The 19,907-nt window shown below is 37.0% G+C and overlaps 2 protein-coding genes across 2 annotated transcripts; one reads left to right on the top strand and one right to left on the bottom strand.

Annotated features, from left to right (window-relative positions):
* Positions 1-2,329: 2,329 nt before the first annotated feature.
* Positions 2,330-8,145, bottom strand: LOC131777990 (uncharacterized). Its single transcript, XM_066159338.1, has 7 exons — positions 7,924-8,145; positions 6,281-6,398; positions 5,827-5,912; positions 5,228-5,326; positions 4,585-4,629; positions 3,719-3,823; positions 2,330-3,612 (listed from the first exon to the last, which is right to left on the bottom strand). The coding sequence occupies exons 1-7, from the start codon at positions 7,999-8,001 to the stop codon at positions 3,202-3,204; spliced, it is 942 nt and encodes a 313-aa protein (XP_066015435.1). The 5' UTR covers positions 8,002-8,145; the 3' UTR covers positions 2,330-3,201.
* A 7,045-nt stretch (positions 8,146-15,190) lies between these two features.
* LOC131778035 (pancreatic lipase-related protein 2) lies at positions 15,191-19,738 on the top strand. The gene is made up of 6 exons (XM_059094414.2): positions 15,191-15,378; positions 16,581-16,835; positions 17,212-17,538; positions 18,201-18,395; positions 18,865-19,110; positions 19,306-19,738. The coding sequence occupies exons 1-6, from the start codon at positions 15,321-15,323 to the stop codon at positions 19,314-19,316; spliced, it is 1,092 nt and encodes a 363-aa protein (XP_058950397.2). The 5' UTR covers positions 15,191-15,320; the 3' UTR covers positions 19,317-19,738.
* Positions 19,739-19,907: the final 169 nt, after the last annotated feature.

Here is a 19,907-nt window from a genome sequence, read left to right as displayed (position 1 = left end):
TTCCTTTCCCATCTTATCTACCCACGTTGTTAATTAAAAACATTATTCTCCTCTTCGGAGGAGTGACAGTTGCACTGTAAAAAAAACAAAAAAAAAACTATTATCTGTGTTGTTTAATTGAAGACTGGCATTATTGACGTCAAAACATCCATTAAATTTTCCAGCCATCTTAAACGACACGAAACTACCTTTTCCCTCATTCAGTGACATAACCCTGATCCAACCACACGAATCACTTTCACGTCAGTGGAAATCACGAAACAAACGTAAAATGTTGGCAATGAAAGATATCTTCGTGTTCGTGACATTAGCCGCATCAATACAGGGTAAAAAGAAATCAATGCAATTTATTGCCTGATGGCTTTTTCTTTACTGATCTCTCGCATGTGCGATCGTCATTTGTGTTCTGAGAGGAGGCTCATTTCCCAAAAGTCAATTTACACAGTTGAATGAAGGTGTGAATATTTTATCTGCCTAAAAAGGCACACTTTGGGATCAGGTTCGACTATTAGTAACATTATCGTAAAAGTATAAACATTTAATTTCAGTTATCGCAAATATACAAGATTGATTTGGAATCTGAGTTCATTTTGGCGTTTCCGAACGCTTCCCAATCAAGTTAGGTAAATCTTTCACTTTACCTACTCAGAAGTTCTCCTAATTTACGCGCGCTGTATGCTTCTAACATTTTTCTGAGAATTTTTTTCTAAAAGCCTCAGGGTGGATAAAATGTTACGCGCAGTTTCAAATCAAAATTTTCTTTCCTTATTACTAACGAGCCACTGATTGGAGATTCTAAAAATTCGAAGTATTCACTTAACGCTGTAAAAGTATCACTTCTTAGCCAATTTCAAAGTTAATTCACTTTGAACATCGAGGATATGATTTCTAGTTTCCTATTCCGCAAATCTCACGGCAATCATGATTTTACGTACCGAGAAAGCATGGAGACAAGTTATAAATTTTAACGTAAAGCAAAGACTTTGTGTTTGATATTCATGCATATGACTTACATTCTGTTCCCTGTTCTGGTTAGAGATAACTTGAGCAGTGGCATCGTCTCTTATTTTCAAATGGAAGCTATCATCCGCATTTTAAGTGGCAATCAAATACAGCCCGTATTTTTTGTTGTACTGTAATTAGAGATCAGACTCTTTCATATTCAAATGCCCTTTTTATACAGATTATTTTTCAATTACTTAAGAATCAGAGCTAAAAGAAAAAGATTTACCATTAACATTTCTCCAGCAACCACTCCTGGGTCGCTCTTTGTGAGCAAACCATATATATGTCCGCATAGTATTCCCTCATCCGTATCCCTTTGATTTAAGTCTCTTGTGTTTTCGCACTTTTTTTTATTAAGATAAACCCAAATAATTATTTGTGTGAAAAGAGTTTAGATTAAGCATTAATATTTTTCATAGAAAACTAAATTGAAATTGAAGCTAACATTAGCAATGTTATAAGCAATGACCTCATAGGTTATGTTGTTTTAAAACTGCGAAACAGCTACTTAACTTTTATTTGGCCAAATTAAAATTCCAATTTTGAGAGTATCCGAGATGAAGGAAGGACTATAACCTCGTTGCAACACGTGGGGGGAAACAGCAAGGGGGTCCCTCCCTATGAATAAATTTATTCCTTTGCATAAACAGGACCATACTATCTTTTATTTCATTGTTAAGCCTCTTTGCTGAATTTCTTCATGAATATTAAAAAAAAATGAATGATCAATGAATTCAATCGTAGACTCGAAAAAAAACGCGGCATGAGAAATGCGCTGATTATATTTGAACATCTGCTTTGTTTGAGCAGAAGATCATGGATAACGAAGCTAAGTCGGAACTGGACCCAAATAGATTCCCCCTCAGAAATGTCACTCTCCTCACATATTTCTTGAGAAATCTAATTTTCCTAATTTTGACCAAAATTTTTAAATTTTAGTTTTAAGGCGCCGGTCCAAGTTAATCATCTGGTGGGGAAGGGTTGGAAGAATGAAGGATTTTGATTTAGTCACAATCAAATATACCTGACCCCCCCCCCCCCCCCCTACCCGTCTAAGGCTCCATAGAATTCTAATAATTGCCCCTCACTGGCAGTCTCAGGCTAATTTTGCTCAACTTTTATATCGTTTTTTTTCGAAATCTAGAGAGTAAAGATACCTGGGCAATAACAATGAAAGATGCTCTTCTGAATGATGCAAAGATCATCTTAGACTTCCATCAGTGTAACGGAACTGGGGTAAACAAAGAACCTGTTATCATGCCTTTAAAGACTGGAATGCCTTGGACAGTGACTTGAAGAACTCTGGCACTATATGTCAGTTTAGGAATAATTTTTTTAAATCTTTTAATCTATAGCTTACTTTTGTCCTTTTTTTAATATCTGCAATTTTCATTTACTTTTAAAAATTTAATGTTATTTTGGATTAGGACCTCGCTGTAGATCACCTACGGGTGAGAGAGCTTCCGGTTTAAATATCATTTAATTAAATTAAGAGATGCAGAAAGATTTAAATGGCTCAGCCGAGTGTTATTCGCAGGCTGTTAAGGTATGCGTACCCACTTATGCCATTAAGTACCCATCACAACGAATTGGCAACTGTCCGAACTAATGGCCAGGGGCATGGCACTAGCTGCCAACGTTCAAGGAGACTTGACTTCATGGGTTTACTAGGGTTCCAAGCGACCAGAAAGGAACAAACGATTCCAATGAAAAGATGAAGGAGAACCATGGTATATAAATAGCATATTTACTTAGATTTATGCCTTTTTTGGTCAACTGGCATTGTAGGCCTTTTACGTTAAATCAACGTTCAAAGTGTCCCAAAATACCTTCTATTAACTTAAGGATGCTAAAAGGCTTCATTTATACCCAAGCCACTTAGTTTTGCTTGTTGTTGAATATTACTCACTAACTACCTATGAGCTGGCCAATTGGCGCAAAGGTTAATAATATCTTATAATGTGCTACATGAAAAAATCTTGAAACATGGTTTATAACCATATTTCAAGATTTGAAATATGGGAATGATAACGTGAAAAAAATAAAATGCAGTCTTAAGAAATGACTTACAATTATTCTGGGGCCACTTTTACTTTTAATTAGATTAACTGGTATAGAAAGTTTATAATGCCCAGTCTTTCCTCAGGCATCTCAGTGACCGGTGAGCTCTTGTGTCATTAACAGTTCATCATGACGTCACTCAGAGCCTAGGTATGTCACAATAGCCTCGGCGGGCACTGTGTGTTGAGAAGAATTCCCGAACTGTGACATCACAGCGGTCGTGTCTGGATCTGTGTAAGCAGGAGGATGCTCTGGGCTATCTTGTGATGTCATGGTAGTTCTGCCATGTGCTACGTGTGAAGGAAGATTACCAGCGTCATAGTATGACGACAGAGTAATCTTACCAGCCATTGGATGATGAGGAGGGTATCTTACATCAGTATATGACGTCACAGCTGGATATGGAGGAGGATAAACATAACCAGCCTGTGACGTCATGGTATTCTCGTCCGATACTGCGCATGCGGGAGGATATCCTACACCGATGTGTGAAGGCACAGCAGTCGTGGGTGGTGGTGCGCATAGGCTAGCATATCGTAAACCAGCCTGTGGATCGAGGCAAAATGTTAAACAAAGATTAATTATTAATACAGATACGAATAAATAAATTTGATTGACAAGCTTTGAACTCCATATGGTCATAACTGGTTACCGTTTGAGTCTGGTAAACGTGTGCTCTAGGAAAACCGGCGCTTGCCCCTAATGGATCTTCACGGAGGGCCTGTATGTACGAATGAACCACAATCACGAAATAGAGCTGAAATACGAGATGAAATAAATGAATGACATAGAAAATGAAAATAATTAACGAAAGTTGAACCGTTTATGATCATTCTACACTCAAGGTATGGTCCCGAGGGAAACAGTTAGTCCAGATGTTTCCCTCGACTTCGTCTCGGGAAAACAAAACTAACTAGTTTTCCAAGGGACCATTCATTAAGTGCTTTGTGATATATTTGGACTTTCCCCTAAACAATCATATGGCAAAAACAAACAAACAAACATGCTGTTGTATTCAGCGCGCGGGTAACGACTGCGCAATTGTATCCCGGTCGGGATATATTTCAATCTGATTAGGGGCACGTGACCAAGAATCAACCAATCACAGTGCTAGTTTTGTTGAGTGAATGTCTAGGTATATAACAATAGTCTATGTTTACCCGTTACAGCTAATGTATTATAGTTATTTGATAAAATATTTTTTTATTTGGAGGATTAATGTGATTTTGTTCGTTTTATATGTCGATCATGACGTTTATTGTAGGAAAGTTTCTGCTGTTCAGTATCATAATTGAAACTAGCAGTGGAAGAGTTTTGACAGGTCTTGAATACAAGGTTTAAAATTAAACACTCAGAAAAAAAGACATGTCCTTAGCATAGGAAGAGGGATTTATTCAAATAATTTCCCAAGCAAAATAGGAATTAAAAAAAGTAACAGTTATTGCAATATCTGCATACGCCCATCATAAATACAATAAAAAAAAGAAAAAAACGCAAAATAAAAAAAAATTAACTTACCGTAAGCAAACACCACAGGATTATCACAATATCTGCATATATAAACTGTGATGCGTTAAGCAAAGAAATATTGTAAGTTTACTTTGTTATAATATGAATTGACGGACAGTTTAGTGTAGAATAGTTTCACATGTGTGATTGAAACAGGCCGCAAAAAAGTACATTTCATATTTATGAGGGAAATTTGAGCAGTACGAGTGCAAGAGATACAATCTCTTGGTTCAAGACTGAATTTGCTACTGACAGACTATCAACAGCTGAACTTAAGAGAGAGAAAACAGTTCGATGCCTGAAAATTTTTTAAATAATCTAAAAAAAGGTGCTATCTGTTCCAGAGTTCTATGAAATCTACTTTACCCGGAAAAGTGAGAGTGATCTTGAAAATTAGTAAGAGGAATCTAATGCGTTAATGCTAAACAAACAAGATGCCGGGCTTTTTACGTACAGTTTTTTGCCAGTCTTAGCTTTCAAAGTTGTTTGTCTTTTTTGTATCATTCTGAATTTTTAATGGTACAGTTACTGTGTCATTATTGTCAAAAATTGTACTCTGAGTCGTGTGATAATGCCATTGAACCCCGCGCTAGACACCTCAAGCATTTGACGTGGAGATAATGAATTTTTTCTTTTTGCCATTTGCACTCACCACATCGAAGACGGACAACAGGAAACTTGTCACTAAAACAGAGTATGCAAAATCAAAAACGTTCCACACCAGCCAGACCACAGCCAAATTAATGTTTTTCTGCAACAAGGGAGATAAATTTTGTTGTTATACTAAAACATAAACAACCGAAACAAACAACAACAACAATAAAGAGATATCGGGATCTTGCCGCACAAATAACATCGATATGGTAAATATGCAAGTTGTGTGTGCAAAAATTTAGGCTTAAAATCAAAATTCATCAGAGACATTTGACAGAGTGCCGGGTGAAAATTTCCTTGGGGGGGGGGTGCACCAAATGACAGTGAAAATCTCAAGGATAGCCTTAGATTGAGTACATAATTGCAACTGATAGTGGTGGATATTTCAGATTATGCTTCACATTTATCGAGCCTCTGGGATCAATCCGCAAAAAACCTTGCAAATGTGTTAAAAACTGTGCGCCCATAACACATTCGATGAAGTCAGCCGTGTCTAATAAAGTTTGTAGACCATAGGCGAAGATTATGCCAGAACGCGTAACTAAAATGCACTCTATAATACAATACCTTATGCCATCTCGATTTTTCTTTACTTACCGTGCCAACGGATATTAGTAATGACACATTGCATAGGAATGAAATCACTTTGAAGGCGAGGGTTACATAAGTCAATGCGATGATGGCTTTGAGATAAAACAGAGAGAAAAAAACAGACAACTTTAATCAAAATAAAGTTCAGAAAAGAATTCATAAAGCTAACTCACAACAATTTAAAGCAGGTTGATTTGAATAATTAATTATCCCTTCAAAATACACTGCTCCATGGTTTAAACGACTTCTTCATTTGAGACTTGACGTGGAAACTTTGAATCCAGTCAAAACCATCCTTAAAATATGAATTTAATTGCTTGCTGATGGCTCAAAAACGTGTTTGGCGACCAGCTTATTTTCATTATGGAATGAAATATTGTCTTGGAACGTTAAAGTGTATCGTGATTTTATTCCATAATTTAATGATATTTTTAAGACAAGGAAGGAGAAGTAGAAATACCTCCAATGTGCTTCTTGTCTACAGGGAGATATCCTTCGTAGCTGTCCCAGTCTATGATAGCCTGGTTGTACTTTATGAGAGCTTTACTTCGGTTATAAAGTATGATTACTTGGAAGATCTGAATGGAAATAAGCACAGGGATAGATTAAAAATGTTTTTAAGGTTTTTTCTCGTTTGAATCACTCGTTCGGATCTTGCCACTCAATAAGAACTATATAATACTTGACTTGCAGTATGGCAAACGTTTATTTTTGCTATTCAGAAAATTTTGGATTTAAGCCTTAATTTCTGGCGCAAATTTTGATTGGTTAAAATAAGACGAAATTCGTTACGTTTATTTTGAATTTCCGCAGGACATGAAAAGTAGCACAGCTCAGTCCTAGTCAGTACAGAATAAATATTCTGCTCTATTGTCTATTGAGACTTTCTAAAATCCAATTTACGCCATGTGGCATGTACATACTCTTGTAAACAACAGGTGTGTTTTAACCTTATACAATAGACTAAATAAAATCTTTACGCTGGGCACACTAATACTGCCTAGAGGAAAAAATGTAGAATAACATTACAGCACAAGCTAGCGATGCAACGTGAATGAGCGAACGAAAACTGTCAAAATTATTTTTCGAAGTCCATATTGTTCGTAATTTGGGGTCATTCGGGTTATCACAAGCAACGTGGGAGAAAAATTTAGCGCACGTGCTTCGATGGATGAGTTCGGCTTGTAGGGCACTCGTGCTGGAGAGGGAATTATTTATTGATGCGTGACGTTGGCAGTCTGCTTTCTATCTAGATATTTTAATGGTGCGAAACGAATAATTGTGATACACATCACACTAACTATTATGATACAAAGATATAAAATTTATACAATACTGGGATAAAATTAACAAAAAAATTCGGATAGTACTTTTATAACTGTATCATATAAAATATAAGAGTATAAATAAAAGTGCTTGGTGATTGTTAACTAAACAATGGAGTAGCTTAGAATAAAAAGCAGCCAAGGAGTTCGACTCCAAATTTCCGCAGGAAGTTTATTCCATAGTCTTTATGAAATAATCTTTATGCTTAAAGACCACGCGAATTTTTACACTTCTTCCCTGTCTAAGGTTATGCTTGATCATTCCTTTTCTATAACTTGCAGACGAAAGCGTATAATTTTATCAAAATGAGAAGAAGTGGAAAGTGCGTGTTCAAGTTATTCAATATTTATATAGCATTTTTTTGATTCATTTACTTTTATTTAAGCGGCGTTCGCGATGTGACTTTCGGTTTTTCACTTTTCGCTAGTTTTAGTTTTCATTTTATTCTATTTTTTTAAGTCAGAATCGGCAGATGGCCCAGACCAGAATTTTTTATTTCTATTTTCCCTTATTTTTCTATGAGGTTTCACTATTTTCGTTTGTCTTGAAATTTGTCGCCTAAATCGATAAACACTGCTCTACAACTCCTTATTAACTCTGAGTTGTATTATGACCCAAAAACAGAACTGAATTCAATCTTCACCAACAGTGTAGCGATATTAAGAAATATCAATGACCGCTCGATATACTTTTTAAAAAGTATTAAAACTGGGCTGTTTATAATATAATTTGACAAATTAAAAGTGTGGTAATTTATAGATAATTATTTTAACTCACCAGGCCGGAGATTCCAATAAGCAACGCACGGTCTCGTAGACTGCATCCGCAGCAACATATTTTCGCTAAAACTGCCATTGTGGATAAGTGGAAATATCTCTTCTTCGATTCTTCAAACTAAACTGAAACACATCGAAACTGCCGGAAGGTTTTTAACTCGCTTGCTCTCAAGATCCAATAGCAAATTCTCCGTGTTGACCTTGATTTCTAAACGGATCGACCTTGTTGATCTATCTCTATATTCCCAACTCCTTTTCATTGACAAAGTATTGAGTTTATAGGAGGAGTTTGCATTCTGAATCTTTATGGGTGTCAACAGGTTAATATAATTGCCGAGGTACGTTTCGGTTTTCAGTCAAGCACGCGGTCATTACCGACAATGTCAACCTGCGTTATCTCCTGCTCACTTAAACGAATTTTGATGTTGCGTTGTCTATTAAAAAACCGGATTTTTCTATTGCAACGCAAATTACTGTATGGATTTCTGATGAATACAACTGATAGCTTACAATTTTCAACTGACGTAGATTTTAGTCTGTCGTTTTTGTGTTAGTGGTTCGGTTGTGCATCGGTGGTTCTGAGTTAGTTATTGAACAATGCCAGAGTTAGATCAAACATAAGTCCTAGTCAGTAGATATCCATACTATTGCAGCTAAAATTATATTTAAGGATTCAGAGTATTCTCCGTTTTCAGTGAAGGTGAATTTACGCGGGTGTACGTTAGATGAAGCAACCAAAAATTGCTCTCAAACTGTCATATCAAGAAATGGTCCATTGTTCCGGGTGAACTTTTCCATTAAGCATCAAACAAAAGTCCTGAGTAATTGGTAGTCCTCAGGGACTTTGGCCGAAGGGAGTTGGGAAAGCTCGTAACTGATCGAGAAAATTATCGGAGTGACAATTTTGCTGCACTGGGGGAGTGGGTAGTGTAAATATGTAAAATCAATCTCCATCGGTGTAGAGCCAAAGGTTCGCGAATTAAAGTATACTTAAAGCTATCCGTATTGCAGTGACTCATTTAAACCACCTCTCTCCATATGTAATTTAAGTCGCCTGGTAAAAAATCAACGCACAAATATATTTTTTGGTCTTACTACTGGTGTTAAATGCAATCGAAAGTGACTATTTTCTGTGAGAGCCTCGAGGCGATTAAAGACCTTGTTTCTAGCGCACAGCTGTTTTCAAACGAGGCGCTCATTTTTTAGAACCAAAATGTTTGCCTAACACGTGGATCCTCCTTTGCAAAAGCGCCGAATCCGTGTAACTATGTTGATGATACAAGATATACTGATGAAAGCAACGATTTCTAGTTTTTGCAAGAGCATGTATTTGAGTCGAGACTCCACTTGTGATTTCTTTCGATTTCTTTTCAATTTTTTTTTTTTTTTGCAACTTGCATTGCTCTAGGGTTAGATGCCGGTGGTTACAGTAGTTATGTGAAAATCGAAGAGTTGCTTCAGTGTGACTGATAAAACTTAGGAATGATACAATTGTTTCTGCTTTTCTGTTTGATAATACCATCTGACCTTATTTTTATGGAAAGTACATAATAGCCTCGAGGGATCGCATGTGATGATTGAGGCTAAAACTCCGTATGGAAAACTCTCTTAAGATCGCGTCCTGTGAATTCAAAGTGTCAGGAGACTGGCTCCTTAGCATACGTGTCTCTTAGCATGTCTTATTTACGGTGTGCCCAACCGAAGAAAAAAAAGCGGTAACTACACCTTCTGTTTAAAATCTTTATAAATTGTTATCCAAGTGACTGGTAAACTAAGAAGAAGAAAAAAACTCGAACTTGTTCACAATGAACTAGAAATTCATTATGTGCACCAAATACCATTTTCCATTGAATGATTTTATATCAAAGCTTTAAATTTCATCATCTCGGCAAATATGTTCCGCTTTGCTGACTGCGTTTCGAAAAATATTCCCATTGAAGCGATGATAGATCAAGCATCTCGTTTTCTTCTCCAGGCTCTTTTCAGAATGTAAGCAATGATTTTGTTAGGGAAGGGGAGACAAAGATGATATTGGTTAAGGAACTAAATTCTTAATCTCATTCTGCCCCACTTCGCGATTCATACGTAGTGTTAACTGTCAATTTCAGATATCTAGCCATAGTGATAGCCAATGATCCCACCTGATAAAAAAGTAGGATATTTTTCATAGCACTCATCTTTTAGGTATCACGAACAATACAGCATTGTCTCATAAAGTGGGAGATTCTTGCAAGTAAAAATATCTTCGTTTTTTGTGACATTGACTGAATTTACCCGGGGTATGTACGTGAAACGGTTGAAACCACTGCCATCAAAGGTGGAAAATTGTGCACCAAGCAGCTTTAATTCAAATGAGTTCACTATTTTGAGCGATTAAAAGTTCAAAATTGATCTCTCATGGATCTTCGGAGCCCTTAGCAAAGATTAAAAGTATGCATATAAATCTTACACAAGATTTTAGAGTAACTTTTTAAAAGTGCTTCGGAGTGTCGGTAATACTTCTCAACTCAAGATATGTTCAGAAACTCTCTATTTAGTTGCCACTGAGAAATTAAAAAGATATATATATATTTTTAATAGGAAACTAGTAAGAGGGGTAAATTTAGTGTAAGTATATGTTGCAATTAGAGACGAGACGAACAGAACTTGGACGGACCAAACATGCGGGCTTCAAGAAACGTGGTCTGACTTACGAGAACAATAAAACTGGGAAATAGTGAAAAGCAAGTAAAACAATATGTACTCATTGGCTAAGCTGAAGGCCTGACACGGGAAAATATTTGGCGCATGATAATGACCAGCGGAGCGAGACTAGCAAAGCAGGGTCGAAGGTGGGTTTATTATAAAATTGTGATACTCGTGGCTCCAACAACTAAGTCAGACAGATAACAGAGACTACATCTATACATGTTTAAAACAATTTTTCTTTTTTCATAATTTAATGGACGCGATGCAAATATTGTTAGCACCTTCGGTCCGTGTGCGCCTGTGACAACGGTTGCTGGGGTAAAACGAAGATAAAAAAAATAAAAAGAGCAGCTGTATTGATCCAGTTTCAAAACCACTTTTAAGGTAATGATTATTGACAGAAAAAGTCCTTAAGCCTTGTGTCAGTCTTAGAACTATTAAGTAAATAAAAATGATTGAAATTAGAAAATTTACGACTTTTTGTAATAAGGGCGATATGAAGGGCTCTGGCGAGGGGCTAACGCTCGAAACGTCAGCCGTTAAACTCTTTACGGTGGCCAATGTACGATATTAACTCAGTTGATAGTATTAAATTACCCTCTTTTTCAAATTGTCGGCAAAGTATGGGCAATTATTTGTAAGTGTAAGCACTTACTGTTAATTTAAAGTAGAACTTGAATTCGAATCATCAGTTTTCATGTTTACTTGATAACAGATTCATAGTGGTTTCGGAGATTGAAATATTGGTTATTATCACCTGGACAAATAAATGAATTGCATGTTTCATGGGTTTTCCTTCCCCATCTTATCTGCCCACGTTGTTAATTAAAGACATTATTCTCCTCTTCGGAGGAGTGACAGTTGCACCGTTAAAAAATTAAAAAGAATTATTATTTGTGTTGTTTCATTGAAGACTGGCATTATAGACGTCAAAACATCCATTAAATTTTCCAACCATCTTAAACGACACGAAACTACCTTTTCTCTCATTCAGAGACTTAACCCTGATCCAACTACACGAATCACTTTCACGTCAGTGGAAATCACGAAACGTGAGATGTTAGCTACGAAAGATATCTTTCTGTTCGTAACATTGGCCGCATCAATACTGGGTAAGTAGAAATCAATGCAATTTATTGCCTGATGGCTTTTTCTTTACTGATCTCTCGCATGGGCGATCATCATTTGTATTCTTAGAGGAGGCTCATTTCCCAAAAGTCAATTTACACAGTTGAATGAAGGTGTAAATATTTTATCTGCCTAGAAAGGCACGCTTTGGGATCAGGTTCGTTATTGGTGACAATATCGTAAAAGTATAAACATTTAATTTCAGTTATCGCAAATATACAAGATTGATTTTGAATCTGAGTTCATTTTGGCGTTTCCGAGCGCTTCCCAATCAAGTGGGTAAATCTTTCACATTACCTACCCCGGAAAGTTCTCCTAATTTACGAGCGTTGTATATATTTTTCTGATAATTTTCTTTTAAAGCCTTAGGGTACAAAAAATGTTACGTGCAGTTTCAAATAAAAATTTTCTTTCCTTATTACAAACGAGCCACTGGTTGAAGATTCCAAAAATTCGTAGTATTCACTTAATGCAGTAAAAGTATCACTTCTTAGCCGATATTAAAGTTAATTCGCTTTGATAATCGAGGATATGATTTCTAGTTTCTTTTTAAAGTATATTCAGCAAATCTCACGGCAATCAGTATTTTGCGTACAGAGAATGCATGGAGACAAGTTATAAATTTTAACGTAAAGCAGAGGCTTTGTGTTTGATGCCCATGCATATGACTTATGTTCTGTTCCCTGTTCTGGTTAGAGAGAACTTGAGCAGTGGCATCGTCTCTTATTTTCTGACGGAAGCTATCATCCGCATTTTAAGTGGCAACCAACTAAAGCCCCTTTTTTTTCTTTTGTACTGTAATTAGAGATCAGAATCTTTCATATTCAAATGCCCCTTCATATAGATTATTTTTCAATTACTTAAGAATCAGAGCTAAAAGAAAGAGATTTACCCATTAAAATTTTTCTAGCAACATCTCCTAGGTCGCTCTTTGTGAGTAAACCATAGTTACGGCCGAATAGAATTCCCTCCCCCATTCCCCTTTGATTTAAGTCTCTCTTGTGTTTTCGCACTTTTTTTTATTAAGATAAACCCAAATAATTATTTGGTTGAAAAGAGTTTAGATTAAGCATTAATGTTTTTCATAGAAAACTAAATTGAAATTGAAGCTAACATCAGCAATCTAATAAGCAATGACCTCATAGGTTATATTGTTTTAAAACTGCGAAACAGCTTCTTAACTTTTATTTTGGCCAAATTAAAATTCCAATTTTGAGAGTATCCGATCGAGATGAAGGAAGGACTACAACCTCGTTGCAACACGTGGGGGGAAACAGCAAGGGGGTCCCTCCCTTTGAATAAATATATTCCTTTGCATAAACAGGACCACACTTTTGTTTCTCTGTTCAGCTTTGCTAAATTTCTTCATGAATATTAAAAAAAAATGAATTACGTCCCCTCACAGAATATATTTAGAATAAGGTTACACACTTTCAGGATTTTGGGGTTAATAAATTCTTGGTAAGTTGGGATTTAAAAATGGGAAGATTCCTGGTTAAAAAAGTTATACCGTATTCCATACTGATGTTTAGATTTTTAACAACTTGATCGGCTCAATGGGGATCGCAAAAATTACATTTGACCGAAAGGGTCTAAGATGAAGCCTATGATTGGTCACAGACTGGAACATAATGGGATAGGTACCGCAAAATGACTGCTTGACAATAATTTTTGCAGTTGGGTTATTTTCGGGGGAACAGTATGGAAAATACGGCCCTTTCCAACAGCAACCTGACTTTGAATGGCCTACATATCAACGCACTCTAAAAGTTTTGTTTTGCATTCTTTCATGGTTTCCAGGGTTGAACTAAAACATCTCCGAGGATGAAAATACTGTGCCATTCACTGCTGAAGAAACTCTGTTCCTACAACTATGGTGCATAGAGAATTATAATTCTGTTGTTTTCGTGGTTTAGTTTTTTTTAGGTCGACTTTTACGAAGCACAGGCCCTGAAGTGCTTTATTTCAGATATAGATATTAAGTAAAACAGGTTTTTAGTTGCCTCACTGTAACATTCACATTTAAGGAAATAAGATGCGATATGGGTTTTTGTTGCTTTTTTCAATGTAGAATTTATTGAGCAATCGGACAGGCAGGCATTTAGAATGAATAAAATATTACGCTATGGGTTCATTCCTGTTTTGATTGAAAAATTTGGGTAAATAACTCTGCATGATATGTTTGAGGCTAAGTAGGGAAGGAAGGGGGACTTTGACGACATTGAAGCACAGAGGTTGGGAAACACTGTGCAGACAATTTACAACTGTGACAGGCAATACTGTCAGTGGGGCAGGCAAGTCGCTAGGGCTTAATTTATTGCTGCGATCATACAAATATTCGAGAATTTTTCCGTCGTTGCAGGGAAAAAGATTCTTACGCGGAGAAATAATTTTTACCAAGGAACACTTCACTTCCATATCAGAACAACCAACGTAGCCTACAGCAAAGTGGTCTTTTTCATGAACTTACATCTCGCACCAATTAAAGTTCTCAATCGATCAAGTAAAAGTTCACTATTGCTTGTGTATAGACATCTTTTCCATGTGACTTCTCTTTCTTGTGCACTGCTTTCCTCGAAAAACAAGTTTTTGTCGTGAATCAAGTATTAAGATTTCTGCAAGGCCCCGTATTTTTATTAAATTACGGATAGTTTTTGGATAAGAAAACAATGGCATAAACAATAGATTGCCTCTGAGACTTCGGCTTTGTTTTACAGCAGTATGGGGCTGTGTGTGCGGAGTTCTTAGCAGGATTCTCTCTACTGATGATTTGCAGCAGTGGTTGTGCATCTTGCAAGAAACTTTCTTTCTGTTTGTACTCGACCACTACAACGTTCTACTTTACCACCTTGCTCTTCACTATCCAAACATTATTTAGACCAACAAGGTGTACATACAAATACAAACAAAAGAAAGAAAAAACTATTCTGAAAATACCAACTAGTGAAAGTGAATCGGCGAATTTACAAAGCACTGTTACAATAAGGACTAGTTACAACTGTTCTTCTAAATTATACATTTTCAACAAGTATTCAAGTAAACCAAAGATAGCTCCAAATTAGATACATTTACATAATAGTCGCCATTTATGCTGCATGTATTATGGGTGACGTTAAAACATCCATGAATCTGCTGATTCTGTTTTCAATGACAATATCCTGATTGTACCACACGAATAAGTAGGCACCACGAAGAACGAGAGCGAAAGAGGTTTTACAGAATAGTTCACTTTTAAACAAGGCTTTGGAATCTCTAATATATGCTAGCAACCAGTAAATTTCTTAACACTCGTAAAAATTCATGAGCGAAACCGAACGTGTTCCTTTCTAGAGCCTTCATCACGAACGCGACATCGGGTAAACTCGGATTTCATCGGTAATCGAAATCGATCCGAGATGATTTTCTTCTTCATTCTCATTGGCTTGTCATACCAGGTGTGATACAATAGACGTCAAAACACTCATAAATTTTCCAGTTGTCTGGTCCCACATTCATTAACGTTCTCTTGACTGCACCTTGCGAATAACTTTCACGTAAGTGGACACCACGAAAAACGAGAGTGTCACCCGAAACAAAGGTGAAATGTCAGCGGAAAAAGTCAGTGTCGTCTTCTTCGTAATGCTAACTGCAGCAACACGTGGTAAGTGGTACTTTTGCGGCTATTAAGAGTTCGCATTCTCTCAAATGACCACCATTCACTTTCTGAGAGGATAATTATTTGCCTAAAATTCAAAGATTCTTGATAGATTATATAAAAGACGAGTTACACGGTCAAAAGAAAGTGAAATGAAATGTGAAATGGAATCAAATAGACCCTTTGGAATCAGGGGAGGCTGGTTCGCTATCACAGAAACATACAAACAACATTGATCATTAGCATGCAAATAGGCATTATCAATATTGCAGCTGTATTTTGTTTTAGTGTTTGTGCACATTTTCCTCTCATATTGGGTTATCCTTTCACATCACAATATACCCTGTTGTGTTATGTGCTCCAAACAGACTGTCGGTAGGTTTCTATGTTATCTTTGCATGGACCGAACGTTACACGCAAATTTATCAAACAATTTATTTTTCTTTCCTTGGCCTTCATTTCGAGCAAGGGCAAGGTCTTAATGGCTCGACATGACCATTTATTCGAAAGGTTCACTTTAAGCAATGAACACATCAACTTCTTTTCCAAACTTTTGAGTTGATTTGCATCTGAAACCGAGTTAATTTGCACATGTAACCGAGTTTTGTCTTAAAACACTTTTAGAAAATCCTACTATACACTAAAATCCTACTTTACACTTAATTGAGACAAGTAATGGGATTTATTTCAGGACAATTAAGACACCTCGGAATATTCTAGACATGCGATATGGATTTCCTGTCCACTTTGAAAATTACTTGAGCAATTAAATCTTCTCCCACGTAGTTTATAATTAAAGTTCTCGTCAGCATTGGCAACGAGCTTTTGGATGCTTTGTTGTTAGTAATTGCGGAACAGCTTCTTCTTTATCTTCAGGTTACAAATGGATAATACTAGAATTACGCCCACGAGGTTGCTCTTTGTGCGAAAAAGTTATTCTTTAGGCTCCCCGCACTGAGTTCTAAAACATACTGGCGGTCATTAGGGAGCCTACGTGATTTGTCACCCCCCTTTAGCGTCTCATACAAGCATTTTCAAATCAATAGCACCAAAAGTATATCGTCAAAATCAACACTTAAGCAAAGGAGTATGATTTAATGGCTACCAGCGAACTTATGACCAATGCTGCAGAAACTAAGATAGGCGCCGTCCAGATGGACCGTGAGGCTTGTAGGTAACATCAAATCACCTTAATTTAAACGCTGTAGGATTCGTACTGAACAATACGCCGAAAGAGGACAATTATGGAAAATACGGCCCGTTTGAGGAACAGCCAAAAGTTCGATGGGGTGTCTTCATCCGCCGTCCAAGTTTGCCAGAATCTCCATCCACTGTTGGCACAACATTTCACTTGTTTACCAGAGGTGGCTCTTGGACAGTTGATGATGAAGATTATAACAAACTGAAGGCCTCAGACTTCCATATCTCGCGACGCACGATATTCGTAATTCACGGTTTCGGTGGTGAGTATCTATGAGTGCCCAAACCGCGTACGCAAAAGGAAATGTGTCTAACCACACTTATCGGCCGAACTTTTTACTGCAAATAATAAACAAATTCTGACATACATGCATAGAAGCCAAGAGTTAAGGCACAAACAAATTGTTTTGAAGAGAAGTGAATGATTCCACAGATAGGTATGTGATTCGATATATGGTTTTTTTTTATTTTTGTTTTGGTTTCTTTCTGGTTTTGTCTTTCAGATGTTTTGCTTCGTTTGCTGCTTGTTTCGCTTAATTTCATTTGTTTTTGAAGTCAATTTATTCATAACGAAACGTTATCGCAAATTTTAAAAACCTTTTTTATAACATTTTATTGTACTTTCTATATATTATATAGAAAGTAAAAATACCTGGGCGGAGCAACTGAAAGGTGCCCTCCTAAAACGAGAAGACTGTAATGTGATATTGGTAGACTGGTCTGAAGGAGCAAAAAACCAACCAAGCGTTGATGTCTTAAAGGGCTACCTTCAGGCTGCAGGGAACACTCGACTGGTAGGGGCTCAGGTAGCAGAGCTGATAAGGTTCCTGATTTCTAGTGAGTCTGCGCCACCTGACTTAGCCAAGAAGTTCTATATTGTGGGATTTAGCCTTGGTGCCCAGGCCGCGGGGTATGCTGGGAGTTATTTGTGGAATAAAGCCGAGATGTCGCTTGGTCGCATTACAGGTACGTTTTGACAAAAAAAATTGTTTTAGATAATGACATGGATTAAACTCCCAACGAAAACCTTCGCTGCTGAAATAAGTTCCCATAATTACGCCAGAAACCGTCTTGCTGACTGAATTTTCAGACCATATTTACATTTACAAACGCAGTGCGCAAGGTGAGGGCATTTTGGTCTTTAGATTCCGCCCTTAACGTTGTTTTGAATCCTCAGTGGAGAATAAGTCACTTTTTGGTCCTCGCATTTCATGGTCGAGTATTCCAGAAAAAAATCGGACAGAAGGTTAATAAAGTAAATTGAATTTATGGGAAATTTTTATTAATTAAATAATTTTTTCAATTGATATATCTGGTAGATCAGCCAAGGAAAGGAAAACTTTGTCGTTAATTAGCTGGGGGGGGGCGGTAATTATTCATTACAGGAGGGTTGTGGAGGATTTTGGAGGATGATATGGTTCTCAAGGGGAACAGAGTGAGGGTCAATTGATGCTAATAAACCGATGAAGTGGGGATCAAACAATACCAGAGAGCCTTAAGGGGGGAAGGGTAAATTTTATCGTGACACTCCCCCCCCTCAACCAGGTGATAAATAATGACTTTGAAAGCTTGCTAATAAATGCTCTCAAGATCTTTGACCTGAACGCGTTGTTTATTTCTCCTCACAGGATTAGATCCAGCTAATCCCTTTTTTAGGAACGCTGGCGTTAACTACCGGCTCGATCCAAGTGACGCTGTGTACGTTGACGTCATACACACTGACATGGATGCTGCCGGGACAGATAAAGTGACAGGTCATACGGACTTTTATCCAAATGGAGGAAAAAATCAGCCTGGTTGTAAGCACCATTGGTTTGGGCTCGGTACGTAAATGAGTCATAAAAAGCAAATCACATGATTATTTTCACTCTTCTCGTTAATAAATCTAAGTATTTGTTCACACTTCTTGCTACAAGACGAAAAAATTAAACTAACCAAGTGTGTTTACCCACGCGACTTTGCGCGCTTGTTCACTGGCCTTTTTGATTTGAAAAAGCTGTCCAGGATTAAGCCTAGTGGTCAGGTAGTAGACGAAACGAAAATTACTAGTTGACACCAACCTCAAATATACGCAGCTCTAGATAACAAAAAACAGGGCTTTTACTCAAGTATAAGATATAAGTTCGAACATGGCAAAAAACGTCTTAAAATTGGACTTTGCACATATTTCTGTGGAGTGTAATCGGCATAGATTACTGATTTCATTCAGTCTAATAAAGTGGCAGTTTTCTTTTTAATAATCACATCGCAAGTTAACGAAAACTAAAGCAATTTGGGCTCAATTTTTTCCAGACGTGTTGAAGGCTCTCGCCTGTGACCACATGAGAGCTACAGAGTACTATATTGCATCAGTTGTTTCAGCGTCAGACAAACCTGATTGCTCCTGGAGGGCGTATCCATGTGCAAGTTATTCTGACTTTGAGAAAGGAAGGTGTTTGACATGCAAGGGGGAATGTCCCATTGTGGGATACTTGGCTGACCAAACAGAACGAAGAGGAAAATTTTACCTTAAGACGACCAGCAAATCTCCTTTCTGCGGTATGTAGGCCTCATTTATTCCTCTGGGTCTTCAGGAAAATGTTTAGAAGTACATCGTCTAAGATTTATGGTTTAACCATATCACTTTGATTTCGAAATTTAAAATGTATGCGCTAGCTAATGATACAGACCTTCGCAATTTGAATGTAAAAGTATTTTTAAGTAACTTGTGTCGTAATCTTCTATGCTCCACAGGGTTGAACTAAAGTATCTCCAAAGACAAGAATGCTGTCTAATTCACTGATGAGGAAATTCTGCTGCTTCTATGATGGATAGGGAAATACAATTATGTTGTTGTGGTGGTTTAAACAATTTTTTGAAATAATTTTTTAAACAACTCATTAAAACTAAACTAGTGAGCAGCACTTTGCGAACAGTCGTTGTAAAACTTGTTTATTCTGCAACGCGTATCGTCTAGCTGTCGTAAACTTCTTCAGGAAGTAAACACTAAACGTCTGTGTTTATAGGCCTTAGTAACCAGTTATAGCGTGGGACAATAACCTTAAAGGCTTGACCGGATTTACGAACAGGAAAGGCGAAATTGTGAAACTGTTTTTGAAAACTTTCTTAGGGCAAGGTGAGAAAAATATTTGGGTGCCACGGTTCTAGTTAAGAAACAAAATAAATTGCCACTGCGATCAAAAAATGCGATAAGGATTTACGTCTGTTTTGTTTTTTGTTTTTTTGTTGTTTTTGTCTTTGCTTTTCTTTTTTCAATGTAAACTTGAGGATTCGAACAGGCGGGTATTCAAATTAGACCATGGCCGAAACTCTGTTTTGATGGAAATATCGGGGGG

This window comes from Pocillopora verrucosa, chromosome 12 (genome assembly GCF_036669915.1).
Source record: "Pocillopora verrucosa isolate sample1 chromosome 12, ASM3666991v2, whole genome shotgun sequence".
Classification (NCBI taxonomy): domain Eukaryota; kingdom Metazoa; phylum Cnidaria; class Anthozoa; order Scleractinia; family Pocilloporidae; genus Pocillopora; species Pocillopora verrucosa.
Note: the sequence above shows the minus strand (reverse complement) of the source record. Positions and strands in the feature narration are given on the sequence as shown.

Bases quoted from the DNA above. Each gene is read 5' to 3' on its own strand.
- LOC131777990 (XM_066159338.1), bottom strand. From the start codon at position 8,001: ATGGCAGTTTTAGCGAAAATATGTTGCTGCGGATGCAGTCTACGAGAC. The intron at 6,399-7,923 runs GTGAGTTAAAAT...ATTTCCATTCAG, and splicing joins TTATTGGAATCTCCGGCCTG to ATCTTCCAAGTAATCATACT. The intron at 5,327-5,826 runs GTAAGTAAAGAA...CCCTTGTTGCAG, and splicing joins TACTAATATCCGTTGGCACG to AAAAACATTAATTTGGCTGT.
- LOC131778035 (XM_059094414.2), top strand. From the start codon at position 15,321: ATGTCAGCGGAAAAAGTCAGTGTCGTCTTCTTCGTAATGCTAACTGCA. The intron at 16,836-17,211 runs GTGAGTATCTAT...TATATTATATAG, and splicing joins CGTAATTCACGGTTTCGGTG to AAAGTAAAAATACCTGGGCG. The intron at 17,539-18,200 runs GTACGTTTTGAC...TTCTCCTCACAG, and splicing joins GTCGCTTGGTCGCATTACAG to GATTAGATCCAGCTAATCCC.